Source organism: Corylus avellana, chromosome ca9, assembly GCF_901000735.1.
Source record: "Corylus avellana chromosome ca9, CavTom2PMs-1.0".
NCBI lineage: Eukaryota > Viridiplantae > Streptophyta > Magnoliopsida > Fagales > Betulaceae > Corylus > Corylus avellana.
In genome coordinates this window covers 3,401,979-3,427,556 of record NC_081549.1, presented here as the reverse complement: position 1 = coordinate 3,427,556, position 25,578 = coordinate 3,401,979, and the positions used below count along the sequence as shown (strand labels likewise).

Here is a 25,578-nt window from a genome sequence, read left to right as displayed (position 1 = left end):
TCAAATGATTAATTGATGATTAAATCATATGACTATATAATAACAAAATATACATATATAATATGACATAAGTCATAAATATAAAAACTCATACTAATACAACAATTAAGTACCCCGAGACTTAATAACTAGTTACTTAATAAACTAACATATTAACTAAGTTAATATATATTAAATTACTAACTCAGTATAATTAACTATAGGTTATTTTGACAAAAAAAAATTATATGTTACTTAATATTTGTATGTGTATTATATATATATATATATATATATAATATACATACTTGTTAGTTCATATATACTAACTTAGTATTACTAAGTAATCAAGTTAACTATTTTCAAAAAACAAAAACAAAATAAGTTAATCAAAACAAGTTACATAAATGGTAACTAATATAAAATATTATGACATATGGTTAAGTTGTTAACTAATTAAGTATATAATTATACTGAATAGTTAATATACAAGCAAGTATTAACATACTAAATACTAAATACTAAATATAGTTAGTGTTAGATCACATGATCTAAAGATTATATGAATTGTTAGATCATATGATCATATATATCACAAATTAAGTGATTAATATTATAATCAACAATGTGTTTGTTTAGAGCTATATGCTCTTGTTATGTTTGGAGTGTTATGCTCTAGATATCTAATCTTTGATGAATGAAGATTACAATGTTTATCAAAAAAAAAAAAAATGTTTGTTACAATCACAAATTAAGTATTATCATTGTAATTTATATTTTATATCATATGAATTATCATTCTAATTTAGTCACATTATCATATGGTCTAATATTTTGCCATAAGAACATATAATTACTAGTTAAGTAACTTAGTAAGCATAGTTAAAGATTTATGGTGTAAGTTTCATAATATTTAAGTATTGATGTATTATCACTATAATTTATAGCATTAAACGCATTGCAAGATTATGTTACTGCTTGTAATTGACGCATTGTAAGATTATTTTTGCAGTTGTTTCTTCTAGAGTTCCCACTTGATTTTCACGTTAAATATCTCAAAGTAATTTGAATTAATTAAATTAAAGGGATATTCAGGAATTAATCTTGAATAGATTAATAAAATAGTAATAATAAGTACTAGTATCATAAATAATTATTTGTAATAGTAAATTGTTGTTAAATTAAATAAGGGGTTAAATATTAATTAACAAATGATGGAAATAAAATAAGGTGAAGGCAGTAGTGTAGTTTAAAAAAGTGAGAGGTTTGAATTAAAAAGAAAATCTAAATACTGCCACGTGTGTGGCTTTGATTGGCTATATGGGGATATCTTATCCCTTTAGCCTTAGCAAAAGAAAACAAAAGAAAGGGTCCAAGCCATTGCTTTTGGTAAAACACGTACGTAGCTCTTTCTTTTCTTCCATTTTTCTTCTTCCCCTTCTTTCTCCCGCGCCGTTGTCTCCGCTCCCTTGCATATTGCTTTACATCAGAGAGAGAGAGAGGGAAAGAGCGAGAAACACTGTGTGCGGCTAAGATGGTGGCGATTTAGGGGCTTAGCCGACAGAGTGGCTCAAGAAAGTGATTATAGCACTATGAGACACGAAATTACCGTGATGATTCCCGATTTAGTCCTTCCCATAAAGTCGTGAGTCTTGTGACAGCTAGCGAATATGCTATTATTATCTTTAATTTTTTTCAGCCTATAATTGATAGCCAAAGTTAAACAGATCAAACCTGAAAACCAGAGAGAGAGATGGCAGAATTGTTCCTTAAGCAGGCGGAGAATTACGTAGACGGCCGGCCATGTTACCCTCAAGAATTGTTTGAATTCATTGCTTCCAAGACACCCTCTCAAGACCTTGCGTGGGACGTAGGCACCGGAAACGGTCAGGCTGCTCGATCCGTAAGTTTTCATTTTCCCTTTCCTCCTCTTACAAATGAACAGAGTTTTCATCTGGATTGAAGGAAATTCCTCCGATCTATTTTATTTTTCAAGTAAAAAATACAATATTTTTAAATAGCAATGCGAATATGCATGAAGTTTAATATATAGTCCCAAATCATGCGGAATCCAAAATATAAAATTTATATTGGGAGAGTAAAAATAACTTAATAGAACGATTTTATTTTATCATTTCTCTTTTATTGTAAAGAATAAGGATGTCCCACAATTAGAGGTTCGAATTACAGGCAATGCGGTTCGAATTACATGCGATTCACTTGCCCAAACAGCTTAGGGTGAACTAGAATTTTAGGTGGGATGCAAAGGTTTTAGACTGCCCCCAACCTCCAACTTGGTTATACCCCTAGTGGACTTACTTACCCAAACGGCGAAGGGGGAAGGCGAGATGTTCCGCATCTCCTCTTTAGGGGTTGTTCAAATTACATGCAATTCCAATAATTATTTGTTTATTTATTTGTATAAAGTGCTGTCATTGCTCATGTTATCGACTAGAGACATCTAATTCCATTTTAACCATATTTGCAGCTAGCTGGGATTTTCAAGAATGTGATAGCCACAGATACAAGCCCAAAACAGCTCTCATTGGCGCCAAGGCTACCCAATATAAGATACCAACAAACCCCTCCCACCATGTCTATAGCCGAGCTTGAAAGCAATGTTGCAGCTGAATCAAGCGTCGATGTTGTGACTATTGCTGCAGCCATCCACTGGTTGGACCTCCCTAATTTCTACCAACAAGTGAAATGGGTACTCAAAAAACCTCATGGCGTCATAGCTGCATGGGCCTACTTCATCCCAGAAATCAATGGCTCGGTCGACGCAGTCGCCCAACGCTTTTATAACGTTTTTTTGGAACCTTACGTGCAGCCGGCAGTTAAATTAGCAGAGGACAAGTATAGGAGCATCCATTTCCCATTTGAGCCGGTGGATGGAGTTGATCAAACCGTGCCCCTGTTTGTAACGGAAAAATTGATGAATTTGGATGATTATTTTACTTTCTTCAGATCGTGGTCGGCATATCAAACAGCGAAGGAGAAGGGTGTGGAGCTTTTTAGCGATGTTGTGATTGAGGAATTTAAGCATGCTTGGGCTGAAGATGGACAAGACCAGAAGGTTGCAAAGTTTCCAATTTTTCTACGGATTGGAAGAGTGGGGAATATGTAAAATCAAAATGTAAGAAATTTTCTAGTATATTAAAGTGTGGCACATATGTCACACATATTTATTGTGGTTTTAGCAAGAAGTTGAGGAGAGTCCTCATGGGGGGGGGGGAAGTGGCTTTATATATATATTTGATCCCCTGGCCCTATAGCCTGGGGTGCAAGATTGGAGATTTTACGAGTTGTATTAAAATATTAATTAAATAATTAAATTTAAATAATCATATGCCATATTAGAGGTAAAGGTAAATTTACAAAATCGGGTTAGTTCCTGATGTCTTGTATTGGCTCTGTTTTGTTTTGATTAAGGTATGCCTAATTTTTTTTGCTGCGTATCTTAGCATATTATTATTTTAATGTGCTGTTTTGCAAAGCATTATTATTTTTTTTTGTTGTTGATGCGATAAACATGAAGGTTGTTTTCTTTTATACTGTATTTAAATATTGATCTGAAAGTTAGTTCATGTAATAATTGTTATGTTGCATTGAATATTTAAGTTGGAACACCGAACACGTGTATGCTTATTATTTTATGATCAATATTAAAGATTGGAGTTTTATGATGCAATTATAAAGTAGTAGAATATTATAGTGTCTTAGGAAGTTAATCATATAAATATAATTTATACAAACTTGATAAAAATAATTAACATGCATATTGTAATTAATTCATAAATTTAATGGCTTAGTCCCATAGCGAGGTTATTATTTTTATGGTTTAATTATCCTAAAAATACGAGACGGTGTTTGCATTTTGAAGGGCTTCCCAGTTCCCAGTTCACATGGCAAGGAATTTCAAGGGGCTGAGGCAAAGGCATAAGGCAGGTGAAAAAGTAGAAGAAAAAACTCTTTATCATAAATAAGAAATGGGTTATCATAAATTTAGAGATTTTATGAGAATTTGATGAGAATTGAATCACCCTAAATAAAACAATTTGGTTAGGATTGATAGTTGCCTATATTTGGCCTCGATGGCTGTATTCTCTACCATCAAACCACCCGTAAAATCTCTTACTCTCCTATTCTCTGAAGTTTTTCATAGCCTGCCTTATGAATTTCTTCAAGGCCTGCCCATAAATTTGTGAAATTTGGCATGTGGGTTTCATTTCCCATCACATGGGCTATTATCTTCAATTTTTATTCTATCTATATAGAAGCCAGCCAAAGTTGAATAGACGCGATGCTTCCCCAGTTAGACCCGCCCGTAATGTTTTTGAAAATTGGGCATGTGGGTCTGATTCATATCACATGTGCTATCATCTTCAATTTTTTTTTTTTTTTTTTTCAGACTATAAATAGTAGCCAAAGTTGAATAGATCCAACCTGAATACTTGCGAGAGAAACAGAGAAACAGAGTGCGATGGCAGAATTGTTCATTAAGCAAGCAGAGAATTACGCGGAGGGTCGGCCATATTATCCTCAAGAATTGTTTCAATTCATTGCTTCCAAGACACCCTCTCAAGACCTTGCATGGGACGTCGGCACCGGAAGCGGTCAGGCTGCTCAATCTGTAAGTTTCTTTTTCCCTTTCCTCTTCCTAAAAGTTGCAGCCTTTTTTCGAATATGGGATATTATGCAAAATTCACTTTTGGCACTTCTATCATCACTGAAACATCAGGTCTTTGGTATATTATGATATAGCATGCCTATAATTTTGGGAGCAGATGCAGCCAACCCAAATTCCCCTGAGAAATTTTTTATCAACATTTGTCAACTTGATTTGCAGCTAGCTGGGATGTACGAGAATGTGATAGCCACAGATACAAGCCCAAAGCAGCTGTCATTTGCGCCAAGGCTACCCAATATAAAATACCAACATACCCCTCCCACCATGTCTATAGCCGAGCTTGAACACAATGTCGCTCCTGAATCAAGCGTGGATGTTGTGACGATTGCTCAGGCCTTCCACTGGCTCGACCTCCCTAATTTCTATGAACAAGTGAAATGGGTACTCAAAAAACCTCATGGGATCATAGCTGCATGGTGCTACACCGTGCCGGAAGTCAATGACTCGGTGGACTCGGTCTTCCAACCCTATTATAAGTTTATTGTAGACCCATATTGGGAGCCGGGACGTAAATTAGTGGACGATAAGTATAGGAGCGTCCATTTTCCATTTGAGCCAGTGGATGGAGTTGACCACACTGGACCATTTCAGTTTGTGACCGAAAAATTGATGGATTTAGATCTTTATCTTACTTACTTAAGATCGTGGTCATCGTATCAAACAGCGAAGGAGAAGGGTTTCGAGCTTTTGAGCGATGATCTGATTGAGAAATTTAAGCGTGCTTGGACTGAAGATGGACAAGACCAGAAGGTTGTCAAGTTTCCAATTTATTTAAGAATTGGAAGGGTGGGGGATATTTAAAATCAAAAGATTAGCATAGAGCAATTGTGGCTCATTTTATAGGGAATTGAACTAAACCATTTTGTTCCAAAGGAGTGATGAGTTCATTTCCCTTGTCAATAAAATTGGAACATATCAACTGTGTGTTTATCACATTGCCATTTTATATAATGGAATTCTGCTGTTGAATGCTATTGATTCGAAGTTTAACTGATGGGTACTGAATATTATTGTTAAAATTGATATTTTGTTAACAAAGCAATGAGTGGTTGCGCTTGGCGTTCATATCAGCAGTAGATTAGCTTTCCTTTTCTGTTTTCCATGTTCATTGCACATCAGTTTCCTCTTTTTGTATTTATATCAAACACCTGTTGTGCATCGTGTGTGGCGAGAAATAGAATAGCAAACACCTGTTGTAATTATGTTTTGTTTTATTTTTTTATTTGTTTGTTTGTTTTTAAGGATATTTTTATCTTATTATAATTAGTAATTTGAAATACGTCAATAATAAATTGATAATTCAAAGGGATATGTGTAATTTTTTTTTTTTTTTAAAAAAAATTGCTTTAAACTAAAGTTTTATAAGGCTATTGGAAAAGATATATTGAGTTCTAAATAAAACGTTGGCCAACACCGACCCTAATTAAAACAGCTTTTTAAAAAAGTAAAAGGAAAAAAACTTAAACAAATGACAAGTTGTATTGTGTTTTTTTGTTTTACGAAATTCCCGTACGTCATCCTTCTTCCCCAGTTAGACCTGCGGCCTGCCCGTAAAGTTTTGAAATTTGGCAAGTGTCTAATTCACAACGCATGGGCTATAATCTCCCATTTTTTCAATTTATAAATGGTACCCAGAGGCCAGAGTTGAAATAGATCAAACCTCAAAACTTGCGAGAGACAAGAGAGAGAGTGAGATTGCGGAGTTGTTCGTTAATCAGGCGGGGCATTACGCGGAGGGTCGGCCTAATTACCCTCCAGAATTGTTTCAATTCATTGCTTCCAAGACACCTTGTCAAGACCTTGCGTGGGACGTTGGCACCGGAAACGGTCAGGCTGCTCGATCGGTGAGTTTTCTTTTTGGGTTTAAGATCCCCACAATTCGGCTTTACATGATCTACTTTGCATTTTTTGAGCCAGATTCAACCAGCCCAAATTGCCTTGAGAAATTTTGGATCAACATTTGTATGATAAAAAATTCAACTTTATTTGCAGCTAGCTGGGATCTATAAGAATGTGATAGCCACAGATACAAGCCCAAAGCAGCTGTCATTTGCGACAAGGCTACCCAATATAAGGTACCAACAAACCCCTCCCACCATGTCCATAGCCGAGCTTGAAAGCAAAGTTGCTCCTCAATCAAGCGTCGATGTTGTGACTGTTGCTCAGGCCTTCCACTGGTTCGACCTCCCTAATTTCTACCAACAAGTGAAATGGGTACTCAAAAAACCATATGGTGTCATAGCTCCATGGTGCTACACCATGCCAGAAGTTAATGACTCGATCGACTCAGTCTTTCAAACCTTTTACAATACTGCTATAGAAACCTATTGGGAGCCGGCACGTAAATTAGTGTTCGACAAGTATAGGAGCATCGATTTTCCATTTGAGCCGGTGGATGGAGTTGATCACACTGGGCCATTTGAGTTTGTGAATGAAAAATTGATGGATTTAGATAATTATTTTACTTACATGAGATCGTTGTCAGCATATCAAAAAGGGAGGGAGAATGGTGTGGAGTTTTTGAGCGATGATGTGGTTGAGGATTTTAAGCGTGCTTGGACTGACGATGGACAAGACCAGAAGGTTGTCAAATTTCCTGTTTATCTAAGGATTGGAAGAGTGGGGAATATGTAAAATCAAAAGACTAGCTTAGAGCAACTGTAGCTCGTTTTATAGGGAACTGAACTAAACCATTTTGTTCCAAAGGAGTATTGAGTCCATTTCCCTTGTCAATTGTGTTTATCACATTGCCATTTTATATTATGGAATTCTGCTGTTGAATGCTATTGATTATAAGTTTAACTGATGGATATTGAATATCATTGTTAAAGTTGTTATTTTGTTTACAAATCAATGAGAGGTTGCGCTTGATGTTTACATCAGCTGTAGATTAACTTTCCTTTTCTGTTTTCATGTTCATTGCCCATCACTTTACTCTCTTTGTAGTTATATCAAACACCTGTTGTACATTTTGTGTGGTGATAAATACATTAGCAAACCATTATGTTATATGCTTTCAAAGCCATAATCGACAAGCATCCCACCTTGACCTTCCCCTATCAATGGCGTGGGGTCGTCAACCTCTTCCACTACCTAACCCACCACACAAAATTCCTTCCCCTCAGCTATTATACCACTTACAAATCTCACTCACCTTATCACCATCAAACCCAAATCGCGAGAATTATACATCCTCTGGCAAGCGCAAGGTGTACATGTCAAGAATTTCAGCTTGCAGGTGATGTGTGTAGCTGCAAAAACAACCTGGCATGCCGTTGTGATTACGAAGCCTCCTTCTCCGTCACCCATGATATGCGCTTATATTCTGCATTAACTAGTGAGGGCAGACCAACTGGGAACTTGGACCTGCCTCTTCAAATAATCCAAAGAGAACACAAGTTGTCACCAAATTGGAATTTGGCTACACCCTCTTATGCGTGTTGAAAAACCCATCCCATAAAAAAAGATGATTGCCTGGAATCAGGCCGAAGGAATTGTGAGTTCACCTTTGTTTGGCTTATCTATTTAGGTTGGGGGACTCTACAATTAGGCTCACTAAAATAGCTATTTTGGTAAAAAAAAAAATTTAGTGCTTTGAGTGTCTAATACTAAATTAGTCTTTTCTTATAAGTCAGATATTATTTGTAATAGGATTTGAAACCTACGTGAAAAAAAATAAAAAAGTGAAAACCTAAGTTTATACCATATATATATATATAGATCATTTTCCCTTGTTAACCGAAGAAAAAAACAAAAGGACTTAAGCTGTTGACGGCAAAGTTAACAATATTCATGTTCACATTACATCAATTAAGGTGTAAGATACATTCACTCTTCATCCAAAAAAAAAAAAAAAAACAATAGAAAGGATACAATCACTCTTCACCCTAAAAAAAGAAAAAAGAAAGGATACATTCACTCTTCACTCCGACTTATTTTACAAGCAAACACAAATGCAGAAGGAAATAAATTGGAACCACATGGAGCTGGATGTACTTGAGAGGACGTAAATTAAATGGAATCAATGAGAGGATCGGAGGTGCATATATATCGTGGAAGATAAAAGCTAACAGGCATTGTGATCTCATATGAAATTCGTGTTACCCTCGATGATGCTGGCAAAAGTTATCGCAGGGACCAGGGCTAGAGAAGACTGTGAACCAAGTCTGGGCGGCAGTAAGAAAAAGTGCTACGAATGCAGCCGCGAAACCCACGCCTGTCCAGGGGCTGCTGAAATGATCGTGAATGCCCTGAGCTATCCAGGTCTTCCACTTGTTGTCGTAGCAATCCTGAATCTGCTTTTTGACATCGGCATATGCGTTGGGGTTAGGCGCCAAGTCAGTGGCTATGTCATTGAAGAGTTTTGCCACTTCTTTGTCGCTACCAAGGAGGTTGTGGAGTATGAGCTCTTTCCTCAGCTCCTTCACGTCCTCAGGATGATCAATGAGCGAATCAAGGAAGCATATGTAAGAGGTGACGCCGAAGTCATTCTCGAAATCTGGACACATCTCATAGGCTACCAAGTTCAAGAAATTTGGCCCCGTTGAGTCATCCAGGGCCGGCTCAACATATTTTGGGGCCTTAGGCAAAACTTTGAAATTGGGCCTAAATTTTTTTTTTTTTTTTAAGTAACAATTTTTTTTTTTTTAATTCAATTTTTTCTTTTTTAAAGTAACATATATATATAGCAATAGATTTAGATACATCAATAACATTTGGATTATTTTTAAAATTTATAGTGAGCTTATTAATTAGGGTCTTATTAAATTGAGGCATTAAATTTGGATTAAAAAAATTTTAGGCCCTATTAGATAACATTTGGGCCTTCAATTTTTTTTTTGGTCAAAAATAATTTTTTTTAACTCAAAAATTTTTTTTTAGGCCTTATTAAATTGGGGGCCCTAGGCAAGGGCCTAACTCGCCTAGGGCCTGAGCCGGCCCTGGAGTCATCCACTGTTATTTGAGGAAGATATAGGTGTCCAGGGTATCGTTTATCAAAAGATACGTCTGTCAAGGAACTAGTTTTACTAGGCTTCAATTTGATTCCTACTTCTCTAAGTTCCTGCACGTTGCGATAAGAGTTCCAACCTGCCTGCCATTTCTGGCCTCCACTACTATCACTTTTGCCACCAATGAGGAGTCTTGTTCGCAGACGATCGAGAAGATGGGGGGCCGGCTTATCTCCCTTGGTAGCAGGCATATCGTTTTTTTTATCAAACGTAGCATGCCTTCCAATGAAACGCTCGATCGACTTCTTCAAAATCTCTTTCTTCTCGCTCAACTCCATCAGATCCTCGAGGAGTTGATAAGGAAGTTGATTCTCCAACAAGAACAAATCTTCTTGCCCAAACGCCGCTTGATCGTCTTTAATTTTCACATCTTTGAATTTGTCTTCAACTGCATAGTACATAAATTGTAATACCGCACACCCGTCCACGAACAGCATCCTGGCGAGGTACTCGTCGTCATAGTTCTTCATCACCTCCTCGTCATCATCGAAGTACTCCCTCAGTTTCTTGATTTTCTTCTCAATTTCGGCGTACAAACTTTCAGCTTTCTTATCTGCAAAAATATCAGAGACAAAACGATTTTCTTCTCTAGTTTAGAAATGAATGGAAAATGAAAGTAGAGAGAGAAGAAAGAAAGCATATGGAGACATAAATTAATTTTATTCTTGATGATGTACGTTGACGAGGAAAAGATAGTATTAGATGAATACAATATTGTAAATTAAATAACGTAATCAAATCACAAAAAATTTATTATATGGAAATATATTCTACATTACCCTTGCCACTCTCCTTGACGAACTTGTTTGCCAATACAAGCTTGTACTTCTCTGCTTTCCGGTACTTTGGCTTACCGTGATGGATAGGACCCAGCGACACCACCCTTGGCTCAAAATACTTGGCCGCATCTTTGTGATCTCGAAGCAAGAACGGAACCTTTTGTATCTTTGGTCCAGTTTTTTGATCAGCAGCTTCATCTCCTGCCTTCTCTAATTCATCCAACCACTGCTGCCTGGGACTGTCTTTCTCTATCACTTGGACTTCAATTCTCGACCCGTCATTGCCTGATCTGCTTGTTTGACCAGCTTCTGTTCTAACAACATTAACCTTCCTCGAAAGCAACTCCTCCACAGATATAACATGCTCTGTTCCGGCCATGGCGAGTGTGCACCACAAACAGGTTTACTATATTGTTATTAATGATGACATTATTGTTCAAGTACTAGTAAACTTGATTTATATAAGCAGACATGGAAACTGTAGTTCGAGGAATTTAGCATCTTTGAACCATATTCATATTCCATTTCAGGAATCAAACGTGTTACACAGTTTTGCCAAGTATATATCTAACTTGTTTTATGACTCGAGTTTGATGAACTCGTACCACGGATGAGCAGGAGAAACTATTTTTTTACCTTCTTTCTAAAGCAAGCTTCGTTAATATACACATTTGAGAGAAATATTAGAGTATTAACTATTTTATTAACACATGAGCACTAACATGACATATGGAGATTCCCAATGAATAAGCTCCACATCATGCTAGTATTTATATGTTAGTAAAAGAGTTAACACTCTTAGCATTTCTCTTTAAAATTTGGTACACTTTTCCAAATAAACTATCGGTAGCCTATGGCAAGTTGGGTATTGCATGGACTACCCGAATCTACTCATAATAGTAAATTAATAGTAACTTAAGAGAGAATCTTGATGGAGTTTATTTGTTCAAACAAGTCTTAAAATATTTAAGCATTTGTTTAGGCATATTAACTCCGTCTGTGCCCTATCAATTGCAGCCAATCCCAAGCCGGGTATTGCACATACATACTTTTGTGAATGTTACTTGTGCTATGATTCCAATTTCCAACCTATCAATCATCATCTCTTTCTAAAGAAATTAAGGAGAAAACATGTAACATGATGAATCGTGGTTCAAACAAAAAGTACTATGCATATGCGATACACGTGAAAGAGTATTCCCTAACACAACAAGAATGGTATAAACCTCCTTTTTTTTTTTTTTTGGTCCGATAAAATGTTCCTAGTTTATGATTTTATCACTGTGTGAAGCCAAGTATCGAGGATACTTTTGTAAAAGTGCGTGCTGCATGTGGTTAATGGTTCCATCCTAGAAATGCATTGTTCGTTGAGTTCATCTTTTCCTGATGAGGGTAAAAAGATAATTATGCTTTTCGTTCTAATTCAGACAATTGGAGTTAAACGTGATACACGTATACGAGGGATTATTTGATACGCATCGAAGAAAAATTTGTTTATTGCACTGCTTACACATACTAGTGAAGTATGTAGAACAATGGTTAAAATTAATTTGTCCCATCATGAACGAGTAAGACTTAAAGGTCAATGCACTGAACTATTATTAGCTTTTTAAAAACTTTAATATACAGTAGGAGGTAGTGGCCAGTCAAAGAGAATTTTTAAGTCGAAAAGGGTTTTTGGGCAAAAATTTTATTTTTAAGCCAAAAATGCGTTTTGATCATTTTTAAGCTTTTTGAACCCTTAAAAGTGCTTTTAATTTGTTTATCAAATAGTAGTTTTTTTTTTTTTTTTTTTTCAAACGGACTTTTTGAGTGTTAAAAGTACTTTTAAACTTCTCAAACACAATCACAAACAGGGTTTTAGTGATTTGGGAGTTGTTCAGCTACCCTCTTACGTGGTTGAACCGCCTCATCTTCCAACTTTTTTTTTTTTTTTTGTATTTTTTATTATGGATGACACGTGTCATAATTATGTGACATTTTATGGTTTATGTAAAAAATTAGACAAAAGTTGACTGCAGGGAACTATTCATAATTTTTGCATTGGTTTTGCATTTTCCTAATATTTTGTTAGAAATTTGATAATAATTATTAGCATTACCTATTATTTTTTAAAAATTTTATAATAATCATAATAATTATAATATATTATTTGTAATATAAAATATAAATATGTAATAATAATAATAATAATATATGTAAATGTAATTATCATTAAATATTTATTATAATTAATATAAATATGTATCATAATTTATAATTGATGATTGATAATTTATAATAATTATATATTTATCTTATAGTTAATATTCTTATTTTAAATTACTTATGATCATTATACTTATTACATTGTAATTAATATCATTATTAAATATTTATATTAAGGTCCGGATATCTAGGGCCTGCCATAGCCCATATGTCTGGCCGAAGCAAGCCCTACTTGTGAATTATAGGGCTCTCCATAGGCCCGGTACAGGAAGGCCCTAATTTACACGTACAAATATATAGGTCATTCCATCACTATTTCACAATTAGATTATTCAAATCAACTTAGGTTAAGAATTAGACAAATTACCATGTAATTTCATTCTCCTGTACGCTAACAAGGCCATCATCTAAGATTCTAAATATGAGGAAAGACGAAGCAGATGTAACCTAAATGTGCATATTTTGGACCTAAAAAGTTCAAAGGAGTGATGAGTCCATTTCTCTTGTCAATTGTGTTTATCACATTGCCATTTCATATAATGGAATTCTGCTGTTGAATGCTATTGATTACAAGTTTAACTGATGGGTACTGAATATTATTGTTAAAATTGCTATCTTGTTTTCAAATCAATGAGAGTTTATATCAGCTGTAGATTAACTCTCCTTTTCTGTTCTCATGTTCATTGCACATGACTCTCTTCTCTTTGTAGTTATATCAAACATCTGTTGTACATTTTGTGTGGTGAGAAATACATTAGCAAACCATTATGCTATATGGTTTCAAAGCCATAATCGACAAGCAATCCACCTTGACCTTTCCCTATCAATGGCGTGGCGTTGTCAGCCTCTTCCACTACCTAACCCACCGCACAAAATTCCTTCCCCTCAGCTATTATACCACTTACAAACCTCACTCACCTTATCACCATCAAACCCAAATCGCGAGAATTATACATCCTCTGGCAGGCGCAATGGGTACATGTCAAGAATTTCAGCTTGCTGGCGATGTGTGTAGCTACAAAAACAACTTGGCGTACCGTTGTGATTACGAAGCATCTTTCTCTGTCACCCATGACGTGCTTATATTCTGCAGCAACTAGTGAGGGCACACCAACTTGGACCTGCCTCTCTTCAAATAATCCAAAGAGAACACAAGTTGTCACCAAATTGGAATTTGGCTACACCCTCTGATGTCTGTTGAAAACTCATCTCATAAAAAAGGATGATTGCCTGGAATCAGGCCAAAGGAATTGTGAGCTCACCTGTGTTAGGCTTATCTATTTAGGTTGGTGGACTCTACAATTAGGCTCACCAAAATAGCTATTTTGGTAAAAAAAAATTGGTGCTTCAATTTCACTGTCTAATACAAAATTCGTATACGTGATCCTTCCCCAGTTAGACCTGCCGGTGAGGTGGGTCTATTAAATCACATGGCCTATTATCTTCAACCTTTTTCTCTCTATAAATGGTAGCCAAAGTTTAATAGATCAAAACTGAAAACTTGCGAGAAAGACAGAGAGAGGGAGAGGGAAGAGATGGCAGAATTGTTCATTAAGCAGGCGGAGAATTACGCGGAGGGCCGGCCATGTTACCCTCTAGAATTGTTTGAATTCATTGCTTCCAAGACACCCTCTCAAGACCTTGCGTGGGACGTCGGCACTGGAAACGGTCAGGCTGCTCAATCTGTGAGTTTTTATTTTCTTGTAAAAATTGCAACTTCTTCTTGTATATGGGAAATGGGATATTCAATTCAGGTCAAATTCACTTTAGCTGCCAATGCATTTACCAATATGAATCGTAGGTATGGAATTTGGGGTCCTATTGGGATTAGGCCACACAAATGTATATGAAGTAAGAGTCCTAAATAATGCGGACCCCAAAATATAAAACTATATTGGGAGAGTAAAACTAACTTAATAGAAAAAATATATTGCAGCATTACTAATTTAATTGTGTAATTATATTGTAAGGAATAAGGATGCCCTACAATTAGCGGTTTGAATTACATGCAATTTGGATAATCTCATGTAATGACTCAAAGATTGTGGAAAGATAAATAAGATCAACACATAACAAAGAAGACGAGAGAAATGTTTATTTCTTGAATATATGTCTTCTAATATTTCTCAATAATATAGACATATGAGAAAGACACATCCCTTGAATCATGTGTAGATAGGATTGACTTCACATAAGATCAACATTTTGTGGATCGTGTCTTTTCTTAACACCCTGTTGATCCTCTCTATAGAGAGGGGGTTGCAATGCCCACTTATCCAAACACCCTAGAGTGTGGAACCTAGGTACATAACTAAAATTTTAGGTGGGAGAGAATTTGTATAGGGTTTGAACTACCCCCAAGTTCCAGCATGGTTTCACCCGTGGCGGACTTACTTGCCCGAGCAGTGTAGGGTGTAGGGGATCACCTACTTGGGGCAGGTGAGTTCCGCATCTCCTCTTACGAGGTTGTTCAAACTAAATGCAATTTGAACAACTAATTGTAAGCATTAGGTTTCGTGAAGTAAATGCCTCCATCTATACCTTCGTATAAAGTGTTGTCATTGCTCATTGATTTCGACCAGAGACACCTAATTCCATTTTAACCATATTTGCAGCTAGCTGGGATCTACAAGAATGTGATAGCCACAGATACAAGCCCAAAGCAGCTGTCTTTTGCTCCAAAGCTACCCAATATAACATACCAGCAAATCCCTCCCACCATGTCTATAGCCGAGCTTGAAAGCAAAGTTGCTTCTCAATCAAGCGTGGATGTTGTGACAATTGCTCAGGCCTTCCACTGGTTCGATCTCCCTAATTTCTACCAACAAGTGAAATGGGTACTCAAAAAATCTCATGCTGCATGGTGCTACACCGTGCCAGAAGTCAATGACTCGGTCGACTCAGTCTTCAAACCCTTTTATGGTATTACTGTAGAACCCTATTGGTCACCGGCGCGTAAATTAGTGGACGACAAGTATAGGAGCATCCATTTTCCGTTTGAGCCGGTGGATGGAGTTGATCACACTGGGCCATGTCAGTTTGTAGCTGAAAAATTGATGGATTTAGATCATTATTTTATTTACTTAAGATAGTGGTCAGCATATCAAACAGCGAAGGAGAAGGGTGTGGAGCTTTTGAGCGATGATGTGGTTGAGGATTTTAAGCGTGCTTGGAATGAAGATGGAAAAGAGCAAAAGGTTGTGAAGTTTCCTATTTATCTGAGGATTGGAAGAGTGGGGAATATGTAAAATTAAAAGACTAGCTTGATCGATCATCCGTGGCTTGGCTTATTTTATAGGAATTTCAATAAAACCATTTTTGTGCCAATGGATTGATGAATCCATCTCCTTTGTCAATAATTTTGGAACCAATAATATCAGTTGTTCCTACCACATCGCCATTTTACACCAATCATTTCTCATTTGCAATGTCTAAACTGAGAGCATATGGACGACACAGTTAACAATATTCATGTTTATCTCATAAACATTACATAAATAAAGGTATTAAGATACATTCACTCCGACTTATTTTAGATGCATACAGTAAAGCAAAAGGAAATAAATGGAACCCCATGGACCTGGATGGTCCTGGATGGACATGCAGATCTACCGGGGGGTACTTTTACTTGGGGACAACAAACTGAGATGCATAGAATATGGGCATATATATAGGCTTACAATACGGTGGATGCATGCACTTGGAAAGATAAACGCAAACCGGTTTTCAGTAGCTTCCGGGAAATCTGGGGGGAGGGGGAGAGTGATCTCCGGAGTCAGAGCGAGAGCCGCGGACCGTGTACACAGTCTGAATGGCAGTTAGAACAAGTGCTACAAATGCGGCGAGGAAACCCACGATTGTCCAGGGTCTGCTGAAATGGTTGTGAATGACCTCAGCTATCCAGGTCTTCACCTTGTTCTTGTAGCACTTCTGAATCTGCTCTTTGACATGGGCATATGTTTCGAGATTAGGCACCAAGTCAGTGGCTATGTCATTGAAGAGTTTTGCCACTTCTATGTCGCTACCAAGTGGTTGTGGAGTACTTGCGCTTTCCTCAGCTCCTTCACGTCGTCGGAATGATCAATGAGTGAATCAAGGAAGTATATGTACGAGGTGACGCCGAAGTCATTCTCAAAATCTGGACACATCTCATAGGCTATCAAGTTCAAGAACATGGGCCCCGTTGAGTCATCCACTATTATTGGAGGAAGAGAAAGCCAGAAAGGTATCCAGGGAAGACAATGGATTTGTCGAAAAAAGATACGTCTGTCAAGCAACCAGTTTTACTAGGCTTAAATTGGATTCCTGCTGCTCTGAGTTCCTGCACATTGCGATACGACTGCCGATTCTCAGTACGTACTACTTTCGTTGTCGCTTTTCTTTCCTGGAAAAGTAGTGTTGTTCGCAGACGATGAAGAAGATGGGCCGGCTTTTCTGTGCTGCTGGTCATTTTAGGAGCCTTGCAATTTGCATGATTTTCAATGAAACGGTCCATCGAATCCGGCAAAGTCTCTTTCTTCTCGCTCAACTCCATCAAATCCTCGAGGAGTTGATAAGGAAGTTGATTCTCCAACAAGAACAAATCATGTTGCCCAAACAGTACCGCTTGATCGTTCTTAATTTTCATATCTGCGAATTTGTTTTCAACTGCACACTGTATGAATTGTAATACAGCGCACCCGTCCACGAACAGCATCCAGGCGAGGTCCTTGTCGTCATACTTTTTGGTCACCTCCTCCTCGAAGTACTCCCTCAGTTGCTTGATTTTCTTCTTAATTTCGGCGTACAAGCTTTCAGCTGTCTTACCACTTTCCTTGACGAACTTGTTTGCCAATCTAAGCTTGTACTCCTCTGCTTTCTGGTAAATTGACTCTCTTTTGTCATTTTGCGGATTGTGAGCCAATAGGCCAGACTTTGAAGAAGCGGTAAAAGTTGAAAACTTGAGGAATGCCATGGATGAGGAAATCAAAACAATTGAAAAGAACACATGGGAGTTGGCAAATATTCCAAAGGAACAAAAACCCATTGGAGTGAAATGGGTGGTCAAGGTGAAGAAGAATGAAGAAGGAGAAAGAGTGGATCCAACAATCTTCAAGAATTTAGTTGGAAGTTTGAGATACTTGACATGTACATAGGAGTTATATGAGATGTAAATAAATGAAGTTATTGTGAAGAAGTTAAAAGGGTCATTTGTATCCTATAAATACCCATGTAAGTAAGTTATTTTATCAAGTTGAATATTCTTCATCCTATTTTGTGTTTTCTCGTAGTGAGTTTTATTTCCAATTATCAACAAACCCCACCTCAGGGGTAGCCCACAAGCCACCCCAGAGGCGGCTGGGGTGGCCGCGCACCACCCCCATGGGCCGAGGGTGGCGGCAATCCACCCCTAGCCACCTCTAGGGGTGGCTCGTTGGCCACCCCCTCCCCCAATCAGCAGCCACTCTTCAAATTTTTTTAAATTAACTTTTATATTTTATATTTTTAATATATTTATTTATTTTTAATTAAGAATAACATATATCATCATTTTATTTGTGATGACATGACACACTATTGGAATCTGTCAAGTATTTTGACGGAATTTGATTACAGAGACTAAATTGTTATTTTGACATATCCCCGATAATCTTTGAATTATTATTATTATTATTTTATATCACACAGATGGATTTTTAATTTAGGACAACCACATGGACTAATTTTTCATTTATATATATTTTTAATTTAAGTCTTTTTTAACTGTTTTTTTTTTTTTTTTTTATATTCACTTTTTTTTTTTTTTATAAATTAAATTATAAATGTATTTTAATTTTAATATATTTATATTTTTTGAAACTAGTTTATAGTTAATGAGAAAGCAGCAGAAAATTAATCAGCCAAAAACAAAGCTTTCTTGCTTTCCTTCACTTCTTTCAAAAACTACAGCCCATTAGCTAGCATAAAAAACAACCATAGACAAGGGATCGGAACAAGGAGAATGAAGTCATAAAAATTGATAAAATAGATGGGCTACATATTGGATCAAGTAGTCATCGTTAAGTTGATCACAGATACACCATCACTCACCTCGCACATAACCCGACTCATAATTATTTTCATTTCAACCCGCATTACACGAAATTAGCACTTACAATTACCCTGACATTAATTTTTAAACTCACATAAAAACACCAAATCCAAATCAATTAAACAAATAAGTACAAGGATGTGCTCTTGGGATGACCTATGTGAAATAATATGACTATTTAGAGGACTATTGAAGGTTCTTTTATTAGGAAACAACCGTCTTAATTAAGGAATGGTTTAGCTAACTAGGTGGTAGAGGCACTTGGAATGAACAGCAAGCAAATTCTTAGTACCTTTTCTTTCATGTTAAGTTTCATGCTTATTTCTTGCAGAAGTCATCGCAGGGGCCAGGGGGAGGGTGGGCTGCGTACCAAGTCTGCTGGGCTGCGTACCTAGTCTGAATGACACTTAGATATGCTGTCACTAACGTTGAGACCAAGAAAGTAATGATACCCCAGCGGGCGCTGAAATATTGATCTTGAATGTTGAAATATTTGCCTGTGACAGCAGCTATCCAGGTCCTCCACTTCGAGTCGCACATCATCTGAATCTGCCCTTTGACCTCGGAATATGTTTGGGGATTAGGCACCAAGTCAGTGGCTATGTCATTGAAGAGTTTTGCCACTTCTTTGTCGCTACCAAGGAGGTTGTGGAGTATGAACTCTTTCCTCAGCTCCGTCACGTCCTCAGGATGATCAATGAGCGAATCAAGGAAGCATATGTAAGAGGTGACGCCGAAGTCATTCTCGAAATCTGGACACATCTCATAGGCTATCAAGTTCAAGAAATTTGGCCCCGTTGAGTCATCCACTTTTATTAGAGGAAGATATAGGTGTCCAGGGTATCGTTTATCAAAAGATACGTCTGTCAAGGAACTAGTTTTACTAGGCTTCAATTTGATTCCCACTTCTCTAAGTTCCCGCACGTTGCGATAAGAGTACCAACCAGCTGTCTGCCCTTTCTGGCCTCCACTCTCACTTTTGCCACCAAGGAGTTTTGTTCGCAGACGATCGAGAAGATGGGGGGCCGGCTTATCTCCCTTCGTAGCATGCATATCATTTTTTGTATGAAACGTAGCATGCCTTTCAATGAAACGCTCGATCGAATTCTTCAAAATCCCTTTCTTCTCGCTCAACTCCATCAGATCCTCGAGGAGTTGATAAGGAAGTTGATTCTCCAACAAGAACAAATCTTCTTGCCCAAACGCCGCTTGATCGTCTTTAATTTTCACATCTTTGAATTTGTCTTCAACTGCATAGTACATAAATTGTAATACCGCACACCCGTCCACGAACAGCATCCTGGCGAGGTACTCGTCGTCATAGTTCTTCATCACCTCCTCGTCATCATCGAAGTACTCCCTCAGTTTCTTGATTTTCTTCTCAATTTCGGCGTACAAACTTTCAGCTTTCTTATCTGCAAAAATATCAGAGACAAAACGATTTTCTTCTCAAGTTTAGAAATGAATGGAAAATGAAAGTGGAGAGAGAAGAATGAAAGCATATGGAGACATAAATTAATTTTATTCTTGATCATGTACGTTACAAGGAAAAGATAGTATTAGATGAATACAATATTGTAAATAACGTAATCAAATCACAAAATTTTTATTATATGGAAATATATTCTACATTACCCTTGCCACTCTCCTTGACGAACTTGTTTGCCAATACAAGCTTGTACTTCTCTGCTTTCCGGTACTTTGGCTTACCGTGATGGATAGGACCCAGCGACACCACCCTTGGCTCAAAATACTTGGCCGCATCTTTGTGATCTCGAAGCAAGAACGGAACCTTTTGTATCTTTGGTCCAGTTTTTTGATCTGCTGCTTCATCTCCTGCCTTCTCTAATTCATCCAACCACTGCTGCCTGGGACTGTCTTTCTCTATCACTTGAACTTCAATTCTCGACCCGTCATTGCCTGATCTGCTTGTTTGAGCAGCTTCTGTTCTAACAACATTAACCTTCCTCGAAAGCAACTCCTCCACAGATATAACATGCTCTGTTCCGGCCATGGCGAGTGTGCACCACAAACAGGTTTACTAAATTGTTATTAATGATGACATTATTGTTCAAGTACTAGTAAACTTGATTTATATAAGCAGACATGGAAACTGTAGTTCGAGGAATTTAGCATCTTTGAACCATATTCATATTCCATTTCAGGAATCAAATGTGTTACACAGTTTTGCGAAGTATATATCTAACTTGTTTTATGACTCGAGTTTGATGAACTCGTACCACGGATGAGCAGGAGAAACTATTTTTTTACCTTTTTTCTAAAGCAAGCTTCGTTAATATACACATTTGAGAGAAATATTAGAGTATTAACTATTTTATTAACACATGAGCACTAACATGACATGGAGATTCCTAATGAATAAGCTCCACATCATGTTAGTATTTATATGTTAGTAAAAGAGTTAACACTCTTAGCATTTCTCTTTAAAATTTGGTACACTTTTCCAAATAAACTATCGGTAGCCTATGGCAAGTTGGGTATTGCATGGACTACCCGAATCTACTCATAATAGTAAATTAATATTAACTTAAGAGAGAATCTTGATGGAGTTTATTTGTTCAAACAAGTCTTAAAATATTTAAGCATTTGTTTAGGCATATTAACTCCGTCTGTGCCCTATCAATTGCAGCCAATCCCAAGCCGGGTATTGCACATACATACTTTTGTGAATGTTACTTGTGCTATGATTCCAATTTCCAACCTATCAATCATCATCTCTTTCTAAAGAAATTAAGGAGAAAACATGTAACATGATGAATCGTGGTTCAAACAAAAAGTACTATGCATATGCGATACACGTGAAAGAGTATTCCCTAACACAACAAGAACGGTATAAACCTCCTCTTTTTTTTTGGTCCGATAAAATGTTCCTAGTTTATGATTTTATCACTGTGTGAAGCCAAGTATCGAGGATACTTTTGTAAAAGTGCGTGCTGCATGTGGTTAATGGTTCCATCCTAGAAATGCATTGTTCGTTGAGTTCATCTTTTCCTGATGAGGGTAAAAAGATAATTATGCCTTTCGTTCTAATTCAGACAATTGGAGTTAAACGTGATACACGTAAACGAGGGATTATTTGATAAGCATCGAAGCAAAATTTGTTTATTGCACTGCATACACATACTAGTGAAGTATGTAGAACAATGGTTAAAATTAATGTGTCCCATCATGAACGAGTAAGACTTATAGGTCAATGCACCGAACTATTATTAGCTTTTTAAAAACTTTAATATATGGTAGGAGGTAGTGGCCCGTCAAAGGCCAGCCTAAGCGTGTGTGCGAGCCACGTACTTTTAGAGTATGTAGGTATAAAATTACATTTGAGAAATAGAGTTTTTAAGTCAAAAAGAGTGTTTTGGCAAAAGTTTCATTTTTAAACTTTTACCAAAAATGCGTTTTTGTTATTTTTAGGCTTTTTAGACCATTGAAAGTGCTTTTAATTTGTTTACCAAACGAGTTTTTTTTTTTTTATTATTTTTTCAAACAGGATTTTTTAGTGTTAAAAGCAATTTGAGGCTCCTCAAACGCAATTCCAAACAGGCTTTTAGTGATTTAGGAGTTGTTCAGCTACCCTCTCAGATGGTTGAGCCGCCTCATCTTCCAACCTTTTTTTTTTGTTTTTGTACTTTTTATTATGGATGACACGTGTCATAATTATGTGACATTTTATGGTTTATGTAAAAAATTAGACAAAAGTTGACTGCAGGGAACTATTTATAATTTTTGCATGCCACATTGATCAGTTCTCACCACATTCTTATACCATAGAGAGCTTATTGCAATTCCGTGTGACCACACATGGATTGGTTTTGCATTTTCCTAATATTTTATTAGAAATTTGATAATAATTATTAGCATTACCTATTTTTTTAAAAAAATTTATAATAATCATAATAATTACAATATATTATTTGTAATATAAAATATAAATATGTAATAATAATAATAATAATATATGTAAATGTGATTATCATTAAATATTTATTATAATTAATATAAATATGTATCATAATTTATAATTGATAATTGATAATTTATAATAATTATATATTTATTTTATAGTTAATATTCTTATTTTAAATTATTTATGATCATTATACTTATTACATTGTAATCAATATCATTATTAAATATTTATATTAAGGTCCGGATATCTAGGGCCTGCCATAGCCCATATGTCTGGCCAAAGCAAGCCCTACTTGTGAATTATAGGGCTCTCCATAGGCCCGGTACAGGAAGGCCCTACTTTACACGTACAAATAGGTCATTCCATCAGTATTTCACAATTAGATTATTCAAATCAACTTAGGTTAAGAATTAGACAAATTACCATGTAATTTCATTCTCCTATACGCTAACAAGGCCATCATCTAAGATTCTAAATTTGAGGAAAGACAAAATTAACCTTTTAAAAATATGGAAAAAATATAAAACTAACACCCTTTTTACATTTACACCCCCAAGCTACCACTTATGACCCTCATATTACAATTTCGTATCAAAAGAACCTCTCCATAATTAGTTGTTAACCTTAAAATGGACGGAAATGGCGCATGTAACCTATAACATATTTTGGACCTAAAATGTTCAAATTCTCCTAAGTTAATTGAAGCTGTCAGATGGACAAGTAAAAAGTAGACCCCCCCCCCAAAAAAAAAAAAAAAACCATAAAATAAAGAGAGGAGTTGAGGGACGTGGTTGCACCACCCCTCAAGACTAAAAGAAGTGCTTAGCCACCCCTCAAGCACCTAGGTGGTGGCCTTGGCCACCCCAAATCATTTGACGACTGTCTATGATATTTGATCATATATGAAATAAATTCCCGAGGTTTCATAATGATAATTGGTATGCCGTTATATCAAAATGATCTCTCAATACGAATTTTGGCTATAGTCGTTGCAAAATTACAATATTATCTTCAAACAATAAATTTATAAAGAACAATTGCTTGCAATCAAATCTACAATTTTATTTCTTAGAGGTAGCTCAATCGGCTGAGACCATGCCTAATTAAGTAAAGGTCACTAGTTCAAATTCTCCTCCCTTCTCTTGTGCGGACATGTCAACAAATCTACACTTTTATTAAAATTAACGATTTTTTATGTTACATAGGGAGTTTGATGAAGCCAATAGATTCTTTTACCCTTTATTAAAGTAAAGAATTTTATACGTAATACGCAAGCTAGTACCTTTATTGAGATAGCAAGTTTGGTATTAATTAGCTCTTTTGCGATTAAAACTATTTCTTTATAATCGATGAAGCATCAATCCTGCAGGCCACCAAACTAGCAGAGTACGTCAAACAATATTCTGGAGAAAGTTTCCGAGAACAACGTCTTTTATTGTTTTTCCCAAAAGTAGGAATTCGCTGAAACATGCATGGGATTTTCTTTTACTTAATTAATAATGCAAAAGTGGTGCCTTAAAACTAAAGGATAAGATTTGGTATTTCATGCTTTTCCCTTTTTTCTTCATGAAGGTACTTTAGCAAACTTCAAGAAAAGGATAAGATTTTGTTTTTTTTTGTTTTTTTTGTTTTTTTGTTTTTTTTTTTGTGTTTTTAAGAATGTTTTATGTTTTGAATTGTTTTGTTAATGTTTTTATTTCAACAACAGAAAATAAAAACAAAAATATTTTTTTTAATAAACATAGAAAAGAATTACGTACCATTCATGAAACTTCTACATCAATGAAATGTGAATCAAGTGGCTGGAATATGTTCTAGCTCTTTTAGAATTTTTAGTACTATTATTCTTATTCTTTTGGAAAGAAATGGTACGAAAATCTTACAAATCTATCAATGCATGCAAAACAAAAATATTTAAGGAGAAGCTTTTGTTTCTTTTTTGATCAATTTACATATATACCGACAGTACATTATAATAATTACAGATCAAGACACTCTCTCTCTCTCTCTCTCTCTCTCTCTCTCTCTCTCTCACTCTATATATATATATATAATTTCTTAAAATTTAAAAATTATTTTCTAATTAAATGCTTGAGGTTTTGTCATATTAACATTTTCTGAAAATATAATAAATAATGATGTAATAAATGTTGGAGGGATACAAAATGGTAAATTCCAATGAGAAAGAAAATCTCAACAACAATTTTGCAATAAACTCAGGCACAAGATCCGGTCCTAAATTGGAGCAGAACATGAATTCCTAAGCGCACATATTGCTAAACTTTATTACTTTAGCAAACTTCAAGAGATTATTTTAATGGGCTCAAACCAGTTAATTGAATTCAATACAGAAAATGATATCTATTTCGGCCAGTTTGACTGTTTGGAATATTTCATATTTTTTAAATTAGGTTTATTAATATTTTTCTTAATAAATTATTTCCCTTTATGTTAGAATATTTTTATTCTCCGTTATTATATTTCCTTGTAAGGTTTATTCTCTTACTAAATTAGTTTAGGTCTACTTTAGAGATTTTTTTATCACTACTCATTGTCTCTTTATAAATAGAGAGTTATGTAATATTATTTGATATAATGAATATATAAGATGTAGCCCAAACGTCTCTCTCCGCTTCCACTCTTTCTTTTTATTTCTCTTTCATATTTTAGTATTTTATATTTTACATATATTTCAACATTGATGAATTTTATTCAGGTAGGCTGGAGTTGTCGGTCGGCAATGGTTGTCAAAACCAAAAACTTCAAAAAAAGGACAGTGTAATGATGTCCGCCACTTAGACCGGAGGTAGGATGGTAGATGTGGTTATGGTTAACTGTTATTGTTTTTAATCGTAACCGTAATTGCCTTAAGCGGTTATCCTATTTTAATAATTGCAACCACTCTGCTTTAAATG

At 35.9% G+C, this 25,578-nt stretch overlaps 6 protein-coding genes and 1 pseudogene across 7 annotated transcripts; 4 read left to right on the top strand and 3 right to left on the bottom strand.

The window, feature by feature from the left end:
* Nucleotides 1-1,376: 1,376 nt before the first annotated feature.
* Nucleotides 1,377-3,369, top strand: LOC132191861 (uncharacterized). 2 transcript variants are annotated; one of them, XM_059606974.1, is made up of 3 exons: nt 1,377-1,624; nt 1,707-1,882; nt 2,468-3,369. In XM_059606974.1, exons 2-3 carry the CDS (start codon nt 1,733-1,735, stop codon nt 3,104-3,106), a joined length of 789 nt encoding a protein of 262 aa, XP_059462957.1. In that variant the 5' UTR covers nt 1,377-1,624; nt 1,707-1,732; the 3' UTR covers nt 3,107-3,369. The 2 variants fall into 2 exon arrangements, with proteins under 2 accessions (XP_059462957.1, XP_059462958.1); XM_059606975.1 differs by having other exon boundaries at nt 1,699-1,882.
* Nucleotides 3,370-3,782: 413 nt separating this feature from the next.
* Nucleotides 3,783-5,654, top strand: LOC132161830 (uncharacterized). The gene is made up of 3 exons (XM_059572027.1): nt 3,783-3,935; nt 4,391-4,612; nt 4,829-5,654. The coding sequence occupies exons 2-3, from the start codon at nt 4,463-4,465 to the stop codon at nt 5,468-5,470; spliced, it is 792 nt and encodes a 263-aa protein (XP_059428010.1). The 5' UTR covers nt 3,783-3,935; nt 4,391-4,462; the 3' UTR covers nt 5,471-5,654.
* Nucleotides 5,655-6,273: 619 nt separating this feature from the next.
* LOC132161601 (uncharacterized) lies at nt 6,274-7,450 on the top strand (the record flags this gene model as incomplete). The annotated part of the gene is made up of 2 exons (XM_059571758.1): nt 6,274-6,513; nt 6,662-7,450. Coding segments are annotated over 2 exons (882 nt in total), but the record flags the coding sequence as incomplete, so codon positions are not given.
* A 1,134-nt stretch (nt 7,451-8,584) lies between these two features.
* LOC132191730 (UPF0481 protein At3g47200-like) lies at nt 8,585-10,836 on the bottom strand. Its single transcript, XM_059606821.1, has 3 exons — nt 10,458-10,836; nt 9,624-10,231; nt 8,585-9,231 (listed from the first exon to the last, which is right to left on the bottom strand). The coding sequence occupies exons 1-3, from the start codon at nt 10,834-10,836 to the stop codon at nt 8,770-8,772; spliced, it is 1,449 nt and encodes a 482-aa protein (XP_059462804.1). The 3' UTR covers nt 8,585-8,769.
* A 3,079-nt stretch (nt 10,837-13,915) lies between these two features.
* LOC132161932 (uncharacterized) lies at nt 13,916-16,008 on the top strand. Its single transcript, XM_059572150.1, has 2 exons — nt 13,916-14,350; nt 15,281-16,008. The coding sequence occupies exons 1-2, from the start codon at nt 14,201-14,203 to the stop codon at nt 15,755-15,757; spliced, it is 627 nt and encodes a 208-aa protein (XP_059428133.1). The 5' UTR covers nt 13,916-14,200; the 3' UTR covers nt 15,758-16,008.
* Nucleotides 16,009-16,362: 354 nt separating this feature from the next.
* On the bottom strand, nt 16,363-17,619 carry LOC132191729 (UPF0481 protein At3g47200-like; annotated as a pseudogene).
* A 1,224-nt stretch (nt 17,620-18,843) lies between these two features.
* On the bottom strand, nt 18,844-20,749 carry LOC132162116 (UPF0481 protein At3g47200-like). Its single transcript, XM_059572373.1, has 2 exons — nt 20,371-20,749; nt 18,844-20,150 (listed from the first exon to the last, which is right to left on the bottom strand). Exons 1-2 carry the CDS (start codon nt 20,747-20,749, stop codon nt 19,054-19,056), a joined length of 1,476 nt encoding a protein of 491 aa, XP_059428356.1. The 3' UTR covers nt 18,844-19,053.
* Between the last annotated feature and the right edge of the window lie 4,829 nt (nt 20,750-25,578).

Coding starts and splice junctions, on each gene's coding strand:
- LOC132191861 (XM_059606974.1), top strand. CDS start 1,733: ATGGCAGAATTGTTCCTTAAGCAGGCGGAGAATTACGTAGACGGCCGG. Junction 1,883..2,467: donor ACGGTCAGGCTGCTCGATCC/GTAAGTTTTCAT, acceptor CCATATTTGCAG/CTAGCTGGGATTTTCAAGAA.
- LOC132161830 (XM_059572027.1), top strand. CDS start 4,463: ATGGCAGAATTGTTCATTAAGCAAGCAGAGAATTACGCGGAGGGTCGG. Junction 4,613..4,828: donor GCGGTCAGGCTGCTCAATCT/GTAAGTTTCTTT, acceptor CTTGATTTGCAG/CTAGCTGGGATGTACGAGAA.
- LOC132191730 (XM_059606821.1), bottom strand. CDS start 10,836: ATGGCCGGAACAGAGCATGTTATATCTGTGGAGGAGTTGCTTTCGAGG. Junction 10,232..10,457: donor CGTCAAGGAGAGTGGCAAGG/GTAATGTAGAAT, acceptor ATATTTTTGCAG/ATAAGAAAGCTGAAAGTTTG. Junction 9,232..9,623: donor TATATCTTCCTCAAATAACA/GTGGATGACTCC, acceptor AAATATGTTGAG/CCGGCCCTGGATGACTCAAC.
- LOC132161932 (XM_059572150.1), top strand. CDS start 14,201: ATGGCAGAATTGTTCATTAAGCAGGCGGAGAATTACGCGGAGGGCCGG. Junction 14,351..15,280: donor ACGGTCAGGCTGCTCAATCT/GTGAGTTTTTAT, acceptor CCATATTTGCAG/CTAGCTGGGATCTACAAGAA.
- LOC132162116 (XM_059572373.1), bottom strand. CDS start 20,749: ATGGCCGGAACAGAGCATGTTATATCTGTGGAGGAGTTGCTTTCGAGG. Junction 20,151..20,370: donor CGTCAAGGAGAGTGGCAAGG/GTAATGTAGAAT, acceptor ATATTTTTGCAG/ATAAGAAAGCTGAAAGTTTG.